This window comes from Rhinoderma darwinii, chromosome 4 (assembly GCF_050947455.1).
Source record: "Rhinoderma darwinii isolate aRhiDar2 chromosome 4, aRhiDar2.hap1, whole genome shotgun sequence".
NCBI classification, from domain to species: Eukaryota; Metazoa; Chordata; class Amphibia; order Anura; family Rhinodermatidae; genus Rhinoderma; species Rhinoderma darwinii.
In genome coordinates, this window is record NC_134690.1 from 180,968,669 (window position 1) to 180,990,492 (window position 21,824).

General features: G+C 40.8%; 1 protein-coding gene across 1 annotated transcript in view; it reads left to right on the top strand.

The window, feature by feature from the left end:
* The window catches only part of FBXO9 (F-box protein 9), a 47,753-nt gene that overhangs the window by 19,015 nt on the left and 6,914 nt on the right, over positions 1 to 21,824 (top strand). Inside the window, exons 5-10 of the mRNA XM_075861953.1 lie at positions 5,643 to 5,742; positions 7,033 to 7,163; positions 9,855 to 9,969; positions 18,254 to 18,372; positions 20,330 to 20,420; positions 20,562 to 20,657. Coding sequence (XP_075718068.1) covers positions 5,643 to 5,742; positions 7,033 to 7,163; positions 9,855 to 9,969; positions 18,254 to 18,372; positions 20,330 to 20,420; positions 20,562 to 20,657 — 652 coding nt within the window. The remainder of the gene's footprint in view (positions 1 to 5,642; positions 5,743 to 7,032; positions 7,164 to 9,854; positions 9,970 to 18,253; positions 18,373 to 20,329; positions 20,421 to 20,561; positions 20,658 to 21,824) is intronic.

The window sequence follows — 21,824 nt, forward strand, 5'->3', positions numbered from 1 at the left end:
TTTTTTGCTTTTTGTGTCCCTTTTGGTGCTGCTGGGGGAGTCGTTTTGAGCAAACTCATTCTCCTTCCACGCTCTTACAGCTTGCAATATAGTCCCTTCTTACTTTCCATTCAAGTAAGGCATCATACACATGACCGTTTCCGTATTGCGGACCACAAAACAGTGAATCATAGTGACTTTCGTGTGCTGTCGGTTTTATTATTTTTTATTTTTTTTGCTGACCTGTACACTAGAGTGGGTGAGACGGACCGCAGATACGGGCAAGAATAGGAACTGTTCTATAATTTTTCATAACGGACACGGATCCACAAAAAAAAACAGTATGCAATCCATAAAAAACAGCTAGGACACTGACGAAAATAACCGCCGTGCGCATGACCCCTAAGTAACTTGGTAGTGAAGATATATGCTGTGTAACATCCATAGTATGCACTCCCTTAGAAACCAAGGAAAATATAACAGGAAAGACTGAGTGGGCATGTGCCAGGGTTCATATATACTGTCAGGATGCAGAGCTTTACAATCCTAACAAACTACAAAGGAGACTCCTCAACTATACCACTGCAGAGGCTCTGCTCCTTCCCTGACAAGCAGAAAGCTTATTTCTATGACTGCGCATGTGTACTCACCAGTACTTGGCTCATTAGGTGGACGTGAGCATTTCTATGCACCTGGAACACCAGGTGGCGCCATAGCATGTAGCTAAATGTCAGAACTCTTTACTGGGTCGTTTTTTTAACAGCAATTAAATGGCAAACATTATTGTTCATTTTTTATGAACTGTACAATAAATATAATGTATATATACGGCGGAGGTTGGGTGGGAGAGTATGGAGCGGGCTCACGGGCTGAGCAGGGTCCATAGAATAAGCGTGTCAGTTATATGTAACAGCCAACGCTTTATTGTGACGAGCAGCATCTAAGCGGTTAGAAACGGGGCCAGCCCCCTCTGACGTTCCATTGGCCCCTGCCCGACGCGATCGCAGGGTGCCGATAGTTGGCGTGGTGGCCTAATGAAGGCCCCCAGTTCTGGCATCTTTGTACTCTTATTAAAGAGGCTCTGTCACCACATTATAAGTGCCCTATCTCCTACATAATCTGATCGGCGCTGTAATGTAGATAACATCAGTGTCTTTTATTTAGAAAAACGATCATTTTTTACGAGGTTATGAACGATTTTAGCTTTATGCTAATGACTTTCTTAATAGACAACTGGGCGTGCTTTACTTTTTGACCAAGTGGGCGTTCTGGAGAGAAGTGTATGACGCTGACCAATCAGCGTCATGCCCTTCTCTCCATTTATTCAGCACACCGTGATCACACACACACACACACACACACACACACACACACACACGTTACTGAAGTGCCTTGACAGTAAATAGACATCGTGTCCAACCAGGGACATCCAACGGGATGTCTATTCACAATCCCGACACTTCGGTAACGTTTGTGTGGGATTTACAGCACAGCAAGCGTAATCCCGTTCTCCCGGGATTGGGCGATGCCATATATGTGGACGTTAACTGCTGTTTGGGCACTTTGCAAGGCTCAGATCGGAGGGAGAGCCATTTGGCTTTTGGAGCGCAGATTTTGCTTAGTGGTATTTCAGTTTATAATTTGGGGGCATATGTAATCTGTGCGGGTACATCAGGGCATAATAAGAGGGTATAATAATGGGGTAAATAAATAATATTTCATAGATCTGTGGCCAGTGTCGCATTGATAAATGGTGCCAGATGTTATCCGCTTTTGGATAATTTTCAGATTTTGCGTCGCCATATTCTGAGAGCCAGAACTTCGTTATTTTTTCTCCACCGGAGCTGTGTGAGGGCTTATGTGTTGCGGTACAATCTGTAGATTTCATTGGTACAATTTTGGGGTACATGCAATTTTTTAAAAAAAAATTTTTATTTCATTTTATTTTTCCGTCAAAAAAGCTGTGGGAGGGCTTGTTTTTTGCGTTACGGTTTGCAGTTTTTAATGGTATAATTTTGGGGTACATACACCACCTTATGGAGCTGTGATTGGTCAGTCTGTGTGATTGGTCCCATGCCGTCTTACTGTGCCGATCATCTGTCATAAACAGTTGACGGCACAGTTCTGTCACCCTGTCCTTTGACAGGGGGACAGCTTTTAGCCAGGACGCACCGGTACGTCCCGGTGCCTTAAAGCACTGCAATACAGGACGTACCGGTGCGTCCTGGTGCGGTAAGTGGTTAGTATAGAAAAAAATAAAAATATGAAAAGTTCAATAACCCCCCCCCCCCTTTTCCCAATTTACCCCAAATACAATGTAATTTTTTTTTTTATAAATTAACATAACTGGTATCGCTGCGTCCGTAAAAGCGTGAATTTTTACAATATAACATTATATAACCCGCACGGTGAACGCCGTAAAAAAATGAAAGCGCCAGAATGTGTTTTTTATCACCTCATCTCCCACGAAAAATGGAATAAAAAGTGAACAAAAAGTCTCATCTACCCAATATAGTGCCAATAAAAACTAGAGCTTGTCACGCAAAAAAATAAGCCCTCAAAAACAATATAAATTTGGTATCGCTGTAATCGTATGTACCCTCAGAATAAAGTTAACATGTCATTTTTACAGCACGATGAATGCCGTAAAAAACTAAACCCAAAAAACGATGGAGTGCAGTGAAAAACTAAAACTTGTCCCGCAGAAAACAGGTCCTCATCCGGCTATATCAACGCAAAAATGTATCTAAATATTGGTCTAAACATTTTTAATACAAGATGCATTTTTAGCTGAAGTTGTCTTAATATTTTTTCCTTATCTAATCTAGTGATTTTCGTGAGACTGATCCAGAACGTGTAGCAATCTTGTTGCATAAAAACTTTTTATATAAAACGAATGTAGGCCTTGTTCACATTACGTGCTTTGTTAAACTTGTTCATAGGGCTCCATTGTCAGACGGAGGCCAAAAGTGTGTCCTTCTGCCTTCCGCAATAAAAAGTATTGAATGGCGTAGTAGACTATACAATTCCTTCCCTTGGAGTCCAGTAAAAAAAAAAAAAAAAAAGTATACGGTAAAATGTATAATTTTTTTTTTTAACATGGAAGCCTATGGGTGACAGATGCCATTGTATGGCATCAATCAAGCTGACGTGACGTTCATGATGTATACTTTAAACGAATACCATTATAGCCTATGGGTGGGTATCATTGTCTTTTTCTTTACAAGTACCGTTTTCAAACTGGGTGAATCTGCACATTGCAGTGACTATAAAAGCCATGGTTATGGTCACTAATGTATAGCGATTGTAACATGACAGAAACTTTGCATATACACTACTTGCAAAGCATTAGCAGTCTATTGACCCCAGGGCAAAGTCCGAGGCTGCCTACCAAGCTAAAATGTCCAAACAAGAAACAAGTGTGTCTTTGACTGGTCGCAGCAATTTATTGGATTCTGTTGTCCACACGTCCCTAGTTCTGAATGAAAGTTCTTCTGTTTTTCACAATTTGGGGTGTTTTATACTTATCATTCCTCAACCAGCAGCCTCTATGGGTATGTTCACATGGCAACACAAAAAAAGGTGAAGACAGCTCCTGAATTTCAGACGGTTTTGCAAGTACTCGAGTTTTTCGCGGCGTCCATTACGGACGTAATTGGAGCTGTTTTTCAATGGAGTCAATGAAAAACAGCTCCAATTACGTCCCAAGATGTGACATGCACTTCTTTGAGGCGGGCGTCTTTTTACGCGCCGTCTTTTGACAGCGACGCATAAAATGACACCTCGTCTGAACAGAACATCGTAAAACCCATTGAAATCAATGGCAGATGTTTGTAGACGTAATGGAGCCGTCTTTTCAGGCGTAATTTGAGGCGTAAAACGCCCGAATTACATCCGTAAATAGGCTGTGTGAGCATACCCTATTTGTGTTAACCTGTCGTATACCCATATTCTGACACAAAAAGCAAATAATATTTCCTAAAAATTAGGAATTTAAGACTGGGAAGAATAAACTGAGAGGAGATTAGCAGATTCCTCAAGTAATTTTAAGACCTCATTTACACACTACTATTACGACTGGTACGAATGCTCCACCTGACTCTGTACACTCGGAGGTATTCTCCCCTAGAAGCAATTTCCGAACACATGTCACCCAGCAGAACCTGTAAGGCAGCAGTGTGCTTGGGCCCTAAAGCCCTAAGGGTAGTGTTGTGGATGTCATGTTTAACCCATTAAGCACACAGACATTTTTTTATTTTTTGTTTTTCACTTCCCGCCTTCCAAGAGCCATAACGTCTTTATTTTTCCGTCAATGGAGCGGTATGAGGGCTCTGTTTGTTTTGGTACCATTTAAAGTACCATATAATGTACTCGGAAGCTGAAATTTTTTTTATTTGCGGGCTGAAATTGGAAATAACTGCGATTCCTCCATTATTTTTTGGGTTCCATTTTTACGTCTTCACCGTGAGGTAAAAACAACAACCTAACTTTATTCTGTGGCTCAATACGATTACGGTGATATCAAATGTATGTTTTTAAAAAAAAAAATTTTTACTACTTTAAAAAAACAAAAACTTTTTGTTAAAAAAAATAGTTTATTTCACCACATTCTGAGAGCCATAACTTTGGTATTTTTCTGTACATTGAGCGGTGTGAGGGCTTTTTTTTTTTGCAGGGCAACTCTAGTTTTTGTTGGCACCATTTGTTGGTACTTTTTATTATAATTTTTTTGGGAGCTAAGGTGACCAAAAAACTGCGATTTTTGGCAGTTTACAATTTTTATTTTTTACAGCGTTCACCAAGCGCATTAAATAACGCTATATTGTAATAGTTCAGACTTTTATGGACGCAGCAATACCAATTTTGTTTACTTTTTTTATTTTTTACATTACTTTAGAGGGAAAAGGAGTTTTTTTTTAACTTTTTTTTTTTTTTTGCACTACTAAAAACTTTATTTCACTTCTTTTTACACATTTTATTAGTCCCCCTAGGGGACTTGAACCACCGATCGTTAGATCGCTGGTACAATATACTGCAATACTAATGTTTTTACAGGAATTTGTTAAGCCCTGCCACAGATTGACAGCTCCTCGCCTCTCCCCAGCACATACGAAATCTAAAAAGTAACTAGATTTTAGGCCTGGACGAAGCAGGGAAGGGTGTTGGACCATACATGACGGGCGCATGCACGTTATTTCAGATGAGATGTTGACATTCAGGGCGGGCATAAGAAGAGGAACGAACGAGACTGCCGGATTATTACTATAAAATGTTTGCAGACTTTTATTTGCGGTCGGAGGAGTTTAGCAGCGGGGATAAAGCAGCGAGGGATGAGTAGAGTTCAATAAGTGAACAGGTGCTGGTGACAGGTTCCCTTTAAGCGTCCATTGGCTGATCCGGGGAAGGTCCTCTGTATGTATCTATGCATAATCTACAATGCTGCATTGAGTCTTTTACTCCTTGGTTATTCACAGCCTGGAATTAATCAGTCATAATTTTATACTGACTTCAGATCATAGGTGTCTTGCCGTACTTTTATATAGAAGTACAAGAAGTAGAAAGTGACTTTTATATCCATGATGAATTCAGATGAAACATAGGTAACAATTTTTGTTTTCTAACCAAAACTAAATTTGCATTTCTTATCCTACTGATTTCTGCAGCCATCAAGTTTTACCGTCGAGCTATGCAGCTCGTGCCTGACATAGAGTTCAAAATAAATTACAACTGGTCTCCGGACGCCGATGGAGTAGGAAAAAACTTGTATGTGCACATTAGAATAACATTACATTGATTTTCTTATTTTAGTTTTCTGCGCACTATGTCGAATTGTGTGATTGAACCTGTCACCTCTCATGACATATCTGTTTTAGTAAATCTACCATGAAATAACAATTCTGGACCATATTTTTTTTTTAGAACTCTGCGTTGTGCCTTTCCTGTTATTCCTAGAAAAGATAAATAAATTGACAAGTGGGTGTTACCATTCCCCTTGGCAAAGGGGCGTGACCCTACACCGCTTGAGCCTGTGAGCACTGATTGGACAGTGTCGTTTTGTGGAAAGACACACCCCCAACTGGTAACACCCAGTTGTAAATTTATTCATAAATTTCTAGGAGGAATAACAAAGAAATGGTTCAGCACAGAGTTCTAAGAGAAGATGCTCCAGAAATGTTATTTCATGGGGAATACAAGTATTTATTAAAGCACACACGTCAGGAGAGGCGACAGGTCCTCTTTAAACAACACTATATACTTACCCTAACTGTAGTCTTTGTTGTATTACTTGTTTTGTGAAAAGCTCTGGTAAAATCTATCTGTTTTCTAGATACCAAAAAACTGTATAGTGTTCCTGCAGTTGCTCTGTTACCTTCCTTGCAAAGCTGGGTCACCACACAGCTTAAATGCTGCGGAATTTACGCAACAGAATTCTACACAGAAATTCTGCAGTATTTACAGTAGCAGTAAAGTGTATGAGATATAGCAAATATCAAGCACACGCTGCGGAAAATAAACGCAGAAAAGTTGTGCGGAAAGTGTTCTTCAGTGTGGCTTTCAATTCTGCTGCGGGTTCTGTGCGGAGATGCTGCGTGTCTGGCCTATAGACTTGAATAGGGAGCTTATATTCTGCAACAGATGAGTTTGTTGCGGTTTGTACAGCGTTTACTGTACAGGGAAAAACGCAGCAAAAACTCACTATTTGCTTGGGATTTCTGTGACTGAATTATTATTTTTTTAGATTCTGTTGCAGAAAATCTGCAGTGTATCCTGCCTGTGGGAACATACTTGAATGGTGGCATCTGTGCTGCCCTGATCTGTCACATTAGAGATCAGTAATCCTTGTATGGCTTGTATGCTGCTATTGTGTGCAATTCAAATTAATTGGGCTCAATAGAAAAAAAACTCACTAGCTGCAATTTATGTAAAACGGATTTGAAAAAAAATACTTGAATAAATAGTTTTTGGTTATTGCTAAATTCCATTTGACTATTTAACAAAGAAACATATGCTGCTGCTTATTATTCCTATGAAATGTAATGTGTTTATTTGCAGTATGGATGACACCAATGATGACAGCAAGATGTCTGACCTATTATCATACTTCCAACAGCAGCTCACATTTCAAGAATCCTCACTAAAATTGTGCCAGCCAGAATATGATGTCAGCCAGACTCATATTTCAGGTGTGTACATTCATTTTTCTTTATTTAAAAGCTTGCTTTTCCTGTTGTGTGTCTTGGCTTTGTTACTACTTATTCTACTAGAAATGCCAGTATAGTAGGCAGCATGATACTTGGTAAGGCCCCATGCACACGAACGTGCAGTTTTCACGGTCAGTAAATATTGCACGGACGGGCCACGGAGTGTCATCCAGATTTGCGGGCCGTGCTCACAGTAATAAGTATAAGTATTTCTGGTATGTAAATGCGAAAAATAGGACATGTCCTATTTTTTGCGGCTAATTTTTACGGCCCGGACACACCTGTAAATATACGGGAAGGTGTCCGTGACCGATAGAAATAAATGTGTCATTATTTTATCCGCAATTACAGATCCGTAAAAAAAACTACGGACATGTGCATGCGGCCTAATAGTTTTTATTCCCCCCCCCCCCCAAAAAAAAACCTCCTAAAAGAATAAAGCTGCCTTGTTATGCGATGATACTTTGCTTGCAGCTTTATAGTTCATAGTCTAGGTGACAATTCCTGGAAGAGCCACAAGGCTGTATTCAGATGTGGCAGATTTTCTGTGCAGATACATTGAACTGTACTGTATTTTGTTGCAGCTTATCAATGTGTGGGAATTCGGCAGCACAAGTCAGCACAGAATTTAGGCCATGCTTCGAATTTCAAATCTGGATCATGCCCTATATATTGCAGATTTCTTCCTTATTTGTGTCACAAAAGCCACTTGTAAACCATGCAAATTTGCTGCCATATCCACAGTGGAAAATTTCTGAACATGTTTGAACATACCCTAATGGCGGCATTTTTTTTTGTTGACCCAAAAGGGAAAAAAGGCTATAATTCTGGGTTGGCTGAATATTTATAAATTTATTTATGAGAACATGAGATAAGAGAACAGCTTAAGGCCTGATTTACACGAGCGTGTGCGTTTTGCGCGCGCAAAAAACGCTGCGTTTTGCGCGCGCAAAAGGCATTTGACAGCTCCGTGTGTCATCCGTGTATGATGCGCGGCTGCGTGATTTTCGCGCAGCCGCCATCATAGAGATGAGGCTAGTCGACGCCGGTCACTGTCCAAGGTGCTGAAAGAGCTAACTGATCGGCAGTAACTCTTTCAGCACCCTCGACAGTGAGTTCCGATCACAATATACACCAACCTGTGAATCAAAAAAAGACGTTCATACTTACCATGAACTTCCTGCTTCCTCCAGTCCGGTCTCCCGGCCGTTGCCTTGGTGACACGTCCCTCTCTTGTCATCCGGCCCCACCTCCCAGGATGACGCGGCAGTCCATGAGACCGCTGCAGCCTGTGATTGGCTGCAGGCTGTGCTTGGCCTGTGATTGGCTGCAGCTGTCACTTGGACTGAATTGTCATCCCGGGAGGTCGGACTGGAGGTAGAAGCCGGGAGTTATCGGTAAGTCAGAACCTCTTGTTTTTTTTACACGTATATGTATATTGTGATCGGAAGTCACTGTCCATGGTGCTGAACCAGTTTAACTCTTTCAGCACCGTGGACAGTGACTGTCTCCTGCCGTCGCGTACCCGAACATTTTTTGCCGGGTTCGGTCAAAACGAGTTCGGCCGAACCGTTGAAGTTCGGTGCGCTCATCTCTAATTTGACACTCCGTTTGGATGTTTGTAAACAGAAAAGCACGTGGTGCTTTTCTGTTTACATTCATCCTTTTGACAGCTCTTGCGCGAATCACGCAGTTCGCACGGAAGTGCTTCCGTGCGGCATGCGTGGTTTTCACGCACCCATTGACTTCAATGGGTGCGTGATGCACGAAAAACGCACGATTATAGAACATGTCGTGAGTTTTACGCAACGCACTCGCGCTGCGCAAAATTCACGCATCGTCTACACTGCCCCATAGACTAATATAGGTGCGTATGACACGCGTGAAAAGCACGCGTGTCGCACGCGCGTATATTACGCTCGTGTAAATGAGGCCTAAGGGCGTATATTTATTGAGGAGTATGATGGAAATTCTCCTTAAAGAGGCTCTGTCACCACATTATAAGTGCCCTATCTCCTACATAATGTCATCGGCGCTGGAATGTAGATAACAGTGGTTTTTATTTTGAAAAACGATCATTTTTGAGCAAGTTATGATTAATTTTAGATTTATGCTAATTAGTTTCTTAATAGACAACTGGGCGTGTTTTTACTTTTTACCAACTGGGTGTTGTACAGAGAAGTGTATGACGCTGACCAATCAGTAACTAATCAGCCTCATACACTTCTCATTGTTCCAGCCCAGCTTCTTTCACTGCACAATCACACTGTAACAATGGGCTGGAACAATGAGAAGTGTATGAGGCTGATTGGTCACTGATTGGTCAGCGTCATACACTCCTCTGTACAAAGCCCAGTTGGTAAAAAGTAAAAACACGCCCAGTTGTCTATTAAGAAACTAATTAGCATAAATCTAAAATTGCTCGTAACTTGCTCAAATATGATTGTTTTTCAAAATAAAAAAACAATGTTGTTATCTACATTACAGCGCCGATCAGATTATGTAGGAGACAGGGCACTTATAACCTGGTGACAGAGCCTCTTTAACATATAAGACTTCAGTTCAATGATGTCTGACTATTGCTTGAGGTTGCCAGTACTTTCATTGTGGCATAGACAGTAACTGGTCGTATGTAGAAACTGATTACTTATTTTTTGTTTTTATTTGTTTTAGTGCTCCCCATTGAGGTACTGATGTATATTTTCCGCTGGGTGGTTTCCAGTGAGCTTGATCTCCGTTCATTGGAACAACTGTCTTTGGTCTGCAAGGGCTTTTATATTTGTGCAAGGTATTTTATTCTGGAAAACGAACGTGTTATCAACTTACAGGGGTGGCAAAAATATTTCGGATTTTTTTATTAATAAAAATGAACTCTTCATTAAGCACTAAATATACATTTGAGACTATAAATTACAGGATTGGATAATGGAAAATGGTTAAAGTATTAAAGGGGAACTAACCTCTCAGAAAACTTCTGACGTGTCATAGAGACATGTCAGAAGTTTTGATCGGTGGGGGTCTGAGTACTGGGGCCCCCACTGATAACTAGAACGAAGCGGCAGAAGTGCTCGGGTGAGTGCTGAGCCGCTTGGTTTCTACTCGTTTTTTCTTGGATAGCCGATGTAACGGTGTACGGACTCAATAGAAAGTCTATGGGCCCATACACTGTTACCTCGGCTTTTCGAAAAAAGACAATCAGAAACTAAGGGGCTCAGCACTCACCTGAGCGCTTTAGCAATCGGTGGTGGTCTCAATGGTCGGACCCCCACCGATCAAAACTTCTGACATGTCACTACGACATGTCAGAAGTTTTCTGAAAGGTTAGTTACCCTCCCACTATAATCTATTTCTGATTTGCCGATTTATGTTGGTTTATTATCTACAAAAGAGTGAGTATCTTCCTCTTGGCTTCCTTTTGCCTACACTACTATGAAAAATAATCTAAATCTTCTTAAGGTGGACATGCATTATTGATTTAGGTCAGAAGTTACGATGAACGAGAGCCGTTCCTAGTCGATCTGTTTAGATAATTGTCCTGGATGGCAATGGCACTTATTACAACTACAAACTCAGATAGATCTCTGCCTATGTGTGTGAATACGAGGAACACGTGAATGTTGGTGAGCTGGCACATGTGTATACCATAAGGTTGGCAGAGTTTCGTTTTATTTTCGGTATTGATGTCCAAATTCTGGTATCGTGACAATCCTAGTTAATACTGTGTAGTGTTTTTTGAAAGTTTGCAAAGTAGATTGAGGTGTCAGGAGATGTGATGGTGTAGAGCAGGGGTCAGCAACCTTTGGCACTTCAGCTGTTGTAAAACTACAATTCCCAGCACGCTCCCAAACAGCCTATGGCTGGAATAATAAAGCCTTTGGCTGTCAGTGCATGCTGAGAGTTGTATTTTCACAATAGTTGGAGTGCCGAAGGTTGCCGACCCCTGGTGTAGTTCAAAATTTCACTTTGAAACAATTTTAAGGCCCCCCTGCACATGGGTTGATTTTCTGTGGGAAAACTCCGCCGCAAATCCAACTTAAATACTGCAGGGAATTCCGTCCGAAAATCCGCACCAAATCGATTTTGATTTCGTGCAGGCTTTCAGCCGGAATTGCCTCTGCGGACAGCAGATGAGGGGAGAAGCGTCATCCCATGAGGCCGGCAACACTGAAAATAAACTGCGGGGAGGAGTGAGACGTCGCTTTGGGAGTTTCAGGTGTAGTGAGTATCGTTTTTTTTTTGTTTTTTTTAATTATTTATTTATTTTTTATGAAGTGAAACTTGCGCTTTTTTTGCGGCTTTTCCGCAGCAACAATTACAAGACTTGCTATTTGTTGCAAATCTGGATGGAAGATCCAGATCAATTACGCTACGCGTGCACGGGCCTATGTTAACTGCTTATTTTCAGGCTTATTTTGGAGCATAAAAGGCTCGTATTACGCTCCAAAATACACTTAGATACGCCTGCAAACAGTTTCCCATGGATTTCAATGGGAAATACATTATTCTGTTCACATGAGGCATATTTTTATTCTGCTGAATTTAAAAAAACGCTTCGTAAAAAAGAGTAGTAGCATGTCACTTCTTGAGGCGTATTTGGGGCTGATTTTCCATTGACACTACAAAATACCCTTGCAAACACCAAAATCGGCTCCAAAAATGCCTGGATTCAGAGGCTGTTTTCCCTTGAAATCATCCTTGGTTTTTTTCTGCCTCACAGATTAGCGGTGTGAACATACCCTAAGGCTAGATTCACATGACCGAGTGCAAACTCGAACATGAAAAACTGCCCTTTTTCACGTCCTAGTTGCACCCGTGCGGGACCCGTTTTCACGGATCCCTCATGGACTTGAGCCTATCGAGGGATCCGTGAAAACTGAAGAAAATAGGACACGTCCACCTTTACACGGTCCATTAAAACAACGGCTGTGTGAATGGCCCCATTGACATACACGCGTTCATGTGACGGACATCGCACAGACGTATACAACGTTTGTGTGAATAAGCCCTAAGAGTGTATTAGAAAATCGCTCAACTGGCAAATCCCCAATATTGTGATCAGATTTGGATTGTTTTGCTAGAGAGGTGATATAAAAACTTGTAGGGCTGCAGTTCATTGCAGGCAATTAAAAGTCCCATTCCTAGTAGACGATTGGCAAGGGAGCTGAAGACTTGAAGTAGAAAGAATCTACAAAAAAGAGGTTGCTTTAAGATGGCTATAGAAACCCAAGTAATTTATTACCCAAAATGGCTTTTCTGTTATATTGTGGTCCAGTTTGACTAATAATGGTAGCTTTTTATATTCTTGTCAACCAACCACAGCACAGTAAGCAAAACTGACTGTTTTGGGTCTAAAACAAATAAAATAAAAATATTCATAATTCATAAAACAATTGTTACAAGTGTTCCCATAGGTTTGTTGCTAGGGCAGAGTCTTATATCCTCCTTTTATGCATTTTTTCCTTTGCAGTTTGCATGTAAGAAAGTAATCTGAATAATCGTGAGACGTTTAATAAGTAGAATATGTTAGGTTGTAGGGTTGCACGATACATCAAAATATCGATACTATTTCGATGTTGTGCTGCACTCTCAAATGGTTCAATACCGATAATTCATGTATTTAGATACTAAGCTGTGCGGCCACACAGCTTAGTGTTGTTATACATTAATTTAGTGACCAGCATGATGTGATCTGGCCGGCGCTGCACTAATGAGCAGCAGCGCTGGGCCTAAAGAGAGGGAACATGGCGAGCACACTGCAAAGTGCCCCCATGTTCTCTGTCTTCAGTGCCGGCCGCATCACATCATGCTGATCGCGCGGGCACGACAAGTGTGTCTGCGCGATTAGGAGCGGGGTTAATGGCTGTAATCAAAGCTTACGACAGCATTCGAGGCAAAAATATGAAAGGGACCCCGCCCCCTTTTGATCGCGTCATAGAGAATCCCTGTGACACGATCGAAGGAAATACCATATATGGGCAGACAGCCCAAGGTCCATTGAAGGACCCCAGGGCTGTCTCACCATATTTCCTTTTAGGGCATACTTAGTACACAGGCAGTTGTTTGGACATACCTATCAGTACACAGGCTATATACTGGCATGTAGATCTATGCCAGTACATCAAAACTTTAACATTACTTTGTTTTTTAAAGAGGCTCTGTTACTATTTTGGTAATGCCCAATCTCCTAGCTAAAAGGCGCTGTCACACTGATATTTCTAGTGGAAATTGTGTCCCAAAACGTTCATTATTTTAAGAGTTATGAGCTTTTTTCTAAATCTGCAAATGAGCCTATATTAGACAACTGGGGGGTAACAGCAGCGATTCTCCTGAGGTGGCGCTACCTCACAGCCTCTGACGCTGTCCAATCAGCATGAAGCTGCTTCACATTGTGAGAGACTGAGGCTGGAGGGAAGTGGGATCAATTGAAACAGCCATATCTCGGGCTGTGGACCACCTAGAACAGCGGTTCTGATGGTATATGAAAGAGAAGATTCTAATTTTCCATATGACACCAGGATCGCAGTTCTGTGACACAACCAGAGATCTCACCAGTTGATTACACAGTCGGGAATGAAAGCGGTATACTATAAGATCACGCTGTGTTGCTGGGCAGCGAAGAGGGAGAAGTTCTCTGCTGATTGGACAGCGTCATGCAGAAAACATTACACCGCCCAGAGTGAAAAGAGAGTCGCCTCCTATTTGGCTATTAGAGCCACATTGGCATATTTAGAAAAATTCTCATAACTTTTAAAATAATAAACGTTTTTAAAAAAAAAAACAAATCACACTGTAGTTATCAGCAGCAAAGCGCCTATTAGATTAGTTAGGAGATAGGGCATTATAAACTGGTAACAGCCTTTTAAATAAAAAAATCTGTAAGAAAAAAATTAATTACACATGCAAATTTTTTGCCATAAATACACATTGTTAAAATAAAAGTCTCAATAACGTAATAACCTGCACAACAAATTTATAGCGTCATTTATGATGATCGGTGTATACTTTAAAACGAAAAAAAAGAAGAAAAACTGCTTTCTTTCACTATGAATTTTGAAACTCCATGTTCCTCACACTAATAGTAATTTACCCCATCATGTACCTCACACATTAACCCAATGTTGCCCATTATGACTGAGGTACATAATGGGGTTAATTACTATTAGTGTGAGGCACATGGAGGTTCAAAATTCATCACACCATGTGCCTCAGAAAATGTAAGGACTTTTTTTTGTTGTCTTTTTTTGTAGCAAAGTATCGTTTTGGTATCGAGAATTACAATACTCCACAAAGTATCAGTATCGAAGTCCAAATTCTGGTATCGTGACAACCTTTTAGGTTTGACTAATCTGGTACCTCCACCGTTGCTGCGGACAAGGAGCCCTAAATCCCTGTTTTAGGCCGCAGAGCAAGCATGTGTCATCCCTCTACGTAGGCCTAATTAGGAGCCTTGTGCTGTTTCCTCTTCTCCCATTTACTGTCTATGGGACTAGCCCCTTCTCGCTGTCGCCACTTTTGACCTTCCTGACAGAGCCACATTTTTCAAATCTGACATGTTTCACTTCATGTGGTAATAACTTCGGAATGCTTTTACCTATCCAAGCGATTCTGAGACTGTTTTCTCGTGACACATTGGACTTTATGTTACTGGCAAAATTTGCTTGATACATTCAGTATTTAATTGTGAAAAACACCAACATTTTGCAAAAAATTTCTAACATTTTAATTTTTCTAAATTTAAATGTATCTGCTTGTAAGACAGATAGTTATACCACACAAAATAGTTGCTAATTAACATCCCCCATATGTCTACATTAGATTGGCATCGTTTTTTGAACATACTTTTATTTTTCTAGGATGTTACAAGGCTTAGAACTTTAGCAGCAATTTCTCACATCTTCAAGAAATTTTCAAAAGGCTATTTTTTTAGGGACCAGTTCAGTTGTAAAGTGGCTTTGAGGGCCTTTATATATAGGAAACGCCCCAATAAGTCACCTCATTTTAAAAACTTCACCCTCAAAGTATTCAAGTTAGCTTTTAGAAAGTTTCTTAACCCTTTAGGCGTTTCACAAGAATTAAAGCAAAGTAGAGATGAAATTTACAAATTTCATTTGTTTTTGCATAAATTCATTTTTAATCCATTTTTTTTTTTTTGTAACACAAAGTTTTACCAGAGAAACGCAACTCAATATTTATTGCCCAGATTCTGCAGTTTTTATAAATATTGCTCACATGGCCCTAGTGTGCTACTGGACTAAAACACTGGCCTCAGAAGCAAAGGAGCACCTAGAGGATCTTGGGGCCTCCTTTTTATTAGGATATTTTTTTAGGCACCATGTCCGGTTTGAAGAGGTCTTTCTGTGCCAAAACAGTGGAAATCCCCCAAAAGTGACCCCATTTGGGAAACTACACCGCTCAAGGAATTTATCTTGATAATAGTCGACTACACTATTGCTTCCGGCAAAACGACGTGTCTGGTGCACAACAGAGACAAACGGACTCCATGGGCACCGGATCCGTCCCTATTGAAATCAATGGTGATGGAAACGGAAACCTCTGGTTTCCGTTTGTGTCTGTTCAGGGTCCCGTTCTGATGGAAAGCTCAGACGGAACGTCAGAACGGGACCCCAATGCAGATTTGAACGAGGCCTTATTATGGGAAAAAAAGACAGATTGGCTTTTTCTTAGGGCCTGTTCACATCAGCGTTGGCTTTCTGCTGAGGGGTTCCGTCAGGGGAACCCCTTAACGGAAAGGCAAACGGAAGCCTTAGCTTCCGTTTGCATCACCATTGATATCAATGGTGACGGAAACATTGCTGATGGTTTACAATTGTCACCATTCCGTCAGGTTTCTGTTTTTTTGACGGAATCAACAGCGCAGTCGACTGCCATACCAACCCAGCGATTGTATTGTTGGGTTGCCGTTCGGGTTAAAACCTTTCAGATGCTGTGCTCTCTATTGAGCATCTGAGGGGTTAATCGAGATCGGAGAATAGCTCCGGTCCTGGCCGTTACAGGAGGGTGGCAGCTGTATAATACAGCTGTCACCCCGTGGTGATGGTGCAGGCTCCGCTTCTGAGCCTGCACCATGACCGCAACGTAATGGTACTGCGGTTTGCGGGAACACCTTCCCGACAGACAGCGCCGTGTATGTGTGTATATATATATATATATATAGCGGATGTCGAGAAGGGGCTAGTATAGATAGCTGTACGTCAGGAAACTGTCAAATGCTATGTATTCATGCCTGGGAGCAGCCATTTTCAGCGGGAGAGAGGCTGACTGTAATGTTCCACAATGCGGTTTGTGCACCTGCTTTGTATATGAATAGGTCTCATGTTTCAATTTTTTTAGTTATTTTATTTTAATGCTTGATCCACTGTAAAGACCAATAATGGTGTTCACCCTGTTGCAAGATGTTTTGTAAAGTTTAATTTTGTTAGGGCCTGTTCACATCAGCAGTTTCTTTTTTTGTTTCAGTTTGCGTCTGTTTTGCTAGTTTTCCGTTTTTTTTTCACGGAAACAATAGCGTCGTGTGCTGCACTATTGTTTCTGTGAAAAAACGTAGCGGAACAGACACAAACTGGAACCAAAAAAATACCATTGAAATCACTGGTATTGCAAACGGAAACGATAATTTAATCTGTGGAACGGTTCATCTGTTCCTCTGATGGACCAGATGAACGGAAGGCAAACGCTGATGTGAACAGGCCCTCAGTTGGATAGGTGCGGACATGCTTAAAGGGAACCTGTCACCAGCATTTCACCTATTGAACTTTACTTCTCCCTCACTGGCCGCTGCTATAAAAAGTTCATTGCCGTTATCCCCGCTCCTAAACTCCTCTTCCGACTGTAAATATCGGTCTGCAAACGTATTGCGCCTTTTATCGTAATAATCCGGTGTCCCTTTGTGCGCCCACACCAAAAGAGGACATCAATGCACAAGCGCAGGCTTTTGTGTGCTGGGGGAAGGCGAGGAGCTGCCAATCAAAAGTAAGGAGGCGGGGTAAACTCGGAAAGACTTGAGGAATGAAGATATGACTCTTTCCAAACTAAGATTTGACTCTTTTCAAATGAAGATGTGACTCTTTTCTGCTCATTAGCATACGGTGTGGGAACACAAAAAAGCGGAATACTAAAGTTACAGAGCCGACTAAGAAGACAATTATAGGTTATATAGGAATGATTTTTCACCCACTACCAACAGGTATAGTCGGTTTAATAGGTAAAATGCTGGTGACAGGTTCCCTTTAAGACAAAGATTAACGACAATATTTGTGTAGTCTGCAGTTCAAAAATACTAGAACTCTGCTGGACCCCATTATAAAACAATGGAGTCCATCAGGATTTGTTGGGGTTCTTTTGGATAGCTGATCAGTCATGGCTTCTGTTCATAACTGAGCCTCACAGCTCTTGTACACGACCGAGATCGGGCCCGGAAAAACGGTCCGTGTGTCGGACAGATTTCCCGGCCCGACCACGGTACAGGTGAAAGGGACTCTTGGCATCATAGACATTTCTAATTCTAGTCGTCTCTGCCACCCAGCGGAACTGTTGTTCCGTATTGTATTTTTTTTTCAGTACGGTGGGGTGGCAGTGACTCGTAGCATCATTAATGTCTATGATGCCAGGAGTCCCGTTCACCTGCACCGCGCTCGGGCCGTGACCGTTTTTCACGGCCCGGTCTCGGTCATGTACAAGAGCACGAAGATATTGTTTGGTGAATATATAAAACAATTAGTATGGTTGTTGTAGTTCTTTCTAACGACCTCCTTTTATGTAAAAGACCCACCACTGTTATACTATCACATGTTTCTCAGTAAATCCCGTTAAATTTTTTTTTTTTAAATGCATAGAAATATTTGTGGACTTTCTAGTGTGTGGTCTTTGTAAGTTTATGCATACCTACAAAATAGATATATTTTTTTATGTTGCTAAAGCTCGCTTGTCTCATTGTATATTTATTATTGAGTTCGCAGCTGATTATATCTACTGTGCTTTGTCTTGTCTTAACGTCTTTCATGTTCATTTTCTTATATTCCTGGAAACTAATATATTATATTTTTATAATGCAGGGATCCTGAGATCTGGCGTTTAGCATGTTTGAAAGTCTGGGGTCGAAGCTGTGTGAAAATTCTACCATATATCACTTGGAGGCAGATGTTTCTAGAAAGACCACGTGTCCGGTTTGATGGTATGTGTTTGTTTTTATCATTGTAATTCACGTTTGTTGTGCAGATTGTCATTGTGTTATAATAAACACATTGAATCTCTAAGGCTATGTTCACACAGATGTTTTTTGCCTGCAATCTGTTTTTCGGCCATTGAGCGCTGCGGGCAAAAAATGCAGCGAAATATGCTTTCTCTGCCTCCCATTGATGTCAATGGGACGTCAGAGACGTAAACGCCCGAAGATAGGGCATGTTGCTTCTTTTTCCCGTGAGACGTTTTTTCCGCTCACAGGAAAAAAATCTCCTCCGCCTCTCATTCAAATCAATGGCAGGCTTTTTTGGCGCGTTTTTCGTGTAAAAAAAATAATGTAAAAAAACTCTGTGTGAACTTACCCTAAAAGAAGGCTTAGAAAAATCAGCTTCAAAATCGGCTCGCAAACACTGAAAAAAAATCATTTGCTTCAAAATACGCCTAGATTCAGAGGCTGTTTTCTCTTAAAATCACCCCCTTATTTTTCAATACTTGTGAACATACCCTAAGATGCCCATAGTATGGTGCTTTAGCAAGTGTTTTTTCTTTTGGTATATTTTTTTTTTCCCCCCAACATGCAGTGAAAAATTAAAAAAAGAAATGCTGATGCATACCACCCGAACGTATGACTTTAGTCAGGCCCATTTTAGGTTATGGATATGTTCTGCATATGTCAGGAGCATTTCCAGTGAATATAGTTAGGGGAAGGCCACACGGTGCGTCATTGACACGGTTTTGTTGCGTTTGAAAACCGCATGCGGTCAACTGCATGTGTTTTTTGTCTCTGTAATGCTGCAGTTCTGTTGCGTTTTTTAAAGGAAATAGTTTATGGACATAGTTATCACCCGTGTTGAAGTTTGTTAGGCGCTTCCTGTATATAGTTCATTACAATTGCAGAACTGTTTTTAAAAACGCAAGCAGTTCAGCAACAACTTTGGCAGCGCGGTCATTAACTGCATGCGGTCGGACATTATGAAGAAAAAACACATTGTAACATAATAGCAGCCGTCTGTCCATAACCAACATCTCATCATTGACTTCTATTGAAAAATGACTTGCTGCTGTTTAAAAACGCAACATAAAGAATTTAGGTTGACAGGGGTAGGGAAGGGGACGCATGTGAAGATACAACCAAAGATGATGGATACATATTATAATGTAACTGCAGGGATTTTGCATTAATCACGAGATGTTATGTTGTTAGCTATTTTTCCTTTTATTTATTCTTGGAAATGCAAAAGCTGTATAACGAATGTTGTATTCTCAATAAAAACTTGTTTGATTAAAAAAAAAAACGCAACATAAATGCAACGTGGCCGCTCCGTGTGGCCTTACCCTTAACAGACCTGTGTACAAAGCCTTTTACTTTGATATATACTGCACTAGGCATTAGTCCCATCTCTTGTGTGTAGGATTCAATATGTCTCCTTGTAATACATTATTGAGGTGGCGCTGATCATATGTTGCTCCTGTTTCACAGACTGAGGCCCCATGCACACGACCGTAAAAAACCTCCGTTTTTGCGGACCACAATTGCGGTCCGCAAAAACGGAGCCATTCACTTTCATTGAACACTGACACCTTTCCGTTGCACTACGGAAGGGTGTCCGTGCCGTGGAAATGTTCCGGGAATTATGGAACATGTCCGTTCTTTTGCATTTTGCGGGCCGTGCTCCCATACTTTGTATGGGAGTACGGCCCGAAAATGCGGCTGTCAGTCAGCGGCCGGCCGTGCCCGCAATCGCGGGCCGTGATTGTGGGCACGGTCGTGTGCATGGGGCCTGAGCAGTTAATTTGTCTGATATCGTGCAATGTATTGAAATATTGGAAGATAAACATTATATTACCGTGTGTGTGTATGTGTATATATATATATATATATATTCATTCATTCTTTTTTAAAATGTTCTTACAATATTTCATAAATTAGCAATATATTCTATCTATAGGTGTGTATATCGGCAAGACTACATACATCCGCCAAGGAGAGCAGTCTCTGGATGGATTTTACCGGGCTTGGCACCAAGTAGAATATTACAGGTACTTCTTTTTTTACAATTTCACTTTTATTCCACTTTGAAATAAACTGTTAACATTGATTTTCTGATATAAACATATAAAACAGCGTTGCTCTTATTGTATTTATTAATGTTTTATGTCTACTTTCTGCCATACCTATAGGTATATGAGATTTTTTCCTGATGGGCAAATTATTATGCTTACCACTCCAGAGGAGCCCCAAACAATTGTACCTCGTTTAAGGACAAGAAATCCACGGTACGCTCTAGTACACTTTTCATACAAGACACTTTTAAATGTATGAATATTTCTGAAAATATACATGATCCACAGAATATAGTATTCCTTACATAGGGTTTTTCTTAATCTGTGTAATATAGTAATACATTTCTGTTGCAAAAAGGAGAAAAACAATCCTATAAACTGCAGTACACACATCATGCTGTAAATATGTTCTATTAAAATTGAGCCGCTCTGCCAGCAATCTGTCAGATAATGATATATTCATTTCAAAATGATTAACTTGGGTAGTGCATATTTGGTCTAAAGTCTTATTTGTTTGTTCAGGGGCCACATTGTCATAACCTCTTGTGGGAGCCACAACAAAAGTGAAGTTTAAAATTGCTCAAAAGCTGGGGTCCTGTCCCTTGTCCACTTTATCAGCAGTAGTTATGTTTATATTTTATATACAAATGTGGGACAGACGGACGTATACCAAGCAGCATACAAAGGCTGTAAAAACAGCAGTTGGAAGTGATGTTACATTCTTAATGCCTTAAAGAGGCTCTGTCACCAGATTATAAGTGCCCTATCTCCTACATAGTCTGATCAGCGCTGTAATGTAGATAACAGCAGTGGTTTTTATTTTGAAAAATAATCATTTTTGAGCAAGTTATGAGCAATTTTAGATTTATGCTAATGAGTTTCTTAAAGACCAACTGGGCGTTGTACAGAGGAGTGTATGACGCTGACCAATCGGTGACCAATCAGCGTCATACACTTCTCATTGTTCCAGCCCATTGTTACAGTGTGATTGTGCAGTGAAAGAAGCTGGGCTGGAACAATGAGAAGTGCAGGACACTGATTGGTCACTGATTGGTCAGCGTCATACACTTCTTTACAACACCCACTTGGTCAAAAGTAAAAACACGCCCAGTTGGTCTTTAAAAAACGAATTAGCATAAATCTAAAATTGCTCATAACTTGCTAAAAAATTATAGTTTTTCAAAATAAAAACCACTGCTGTTATCTACATTCCAGCGCCGATCAGATTATGTAGGAGACAGGGCACTTATAACCTGGTGACAGAGCCTCTTTAAGCATGCACCTGATTTTGGCCTTCGGTGCGCAGCATATTTTGTCTTTGCCTTTAATGCATTTCGAGAGCCATAGCGTTTTTTTTTTGGCATTTCTGTTTTGAGATTT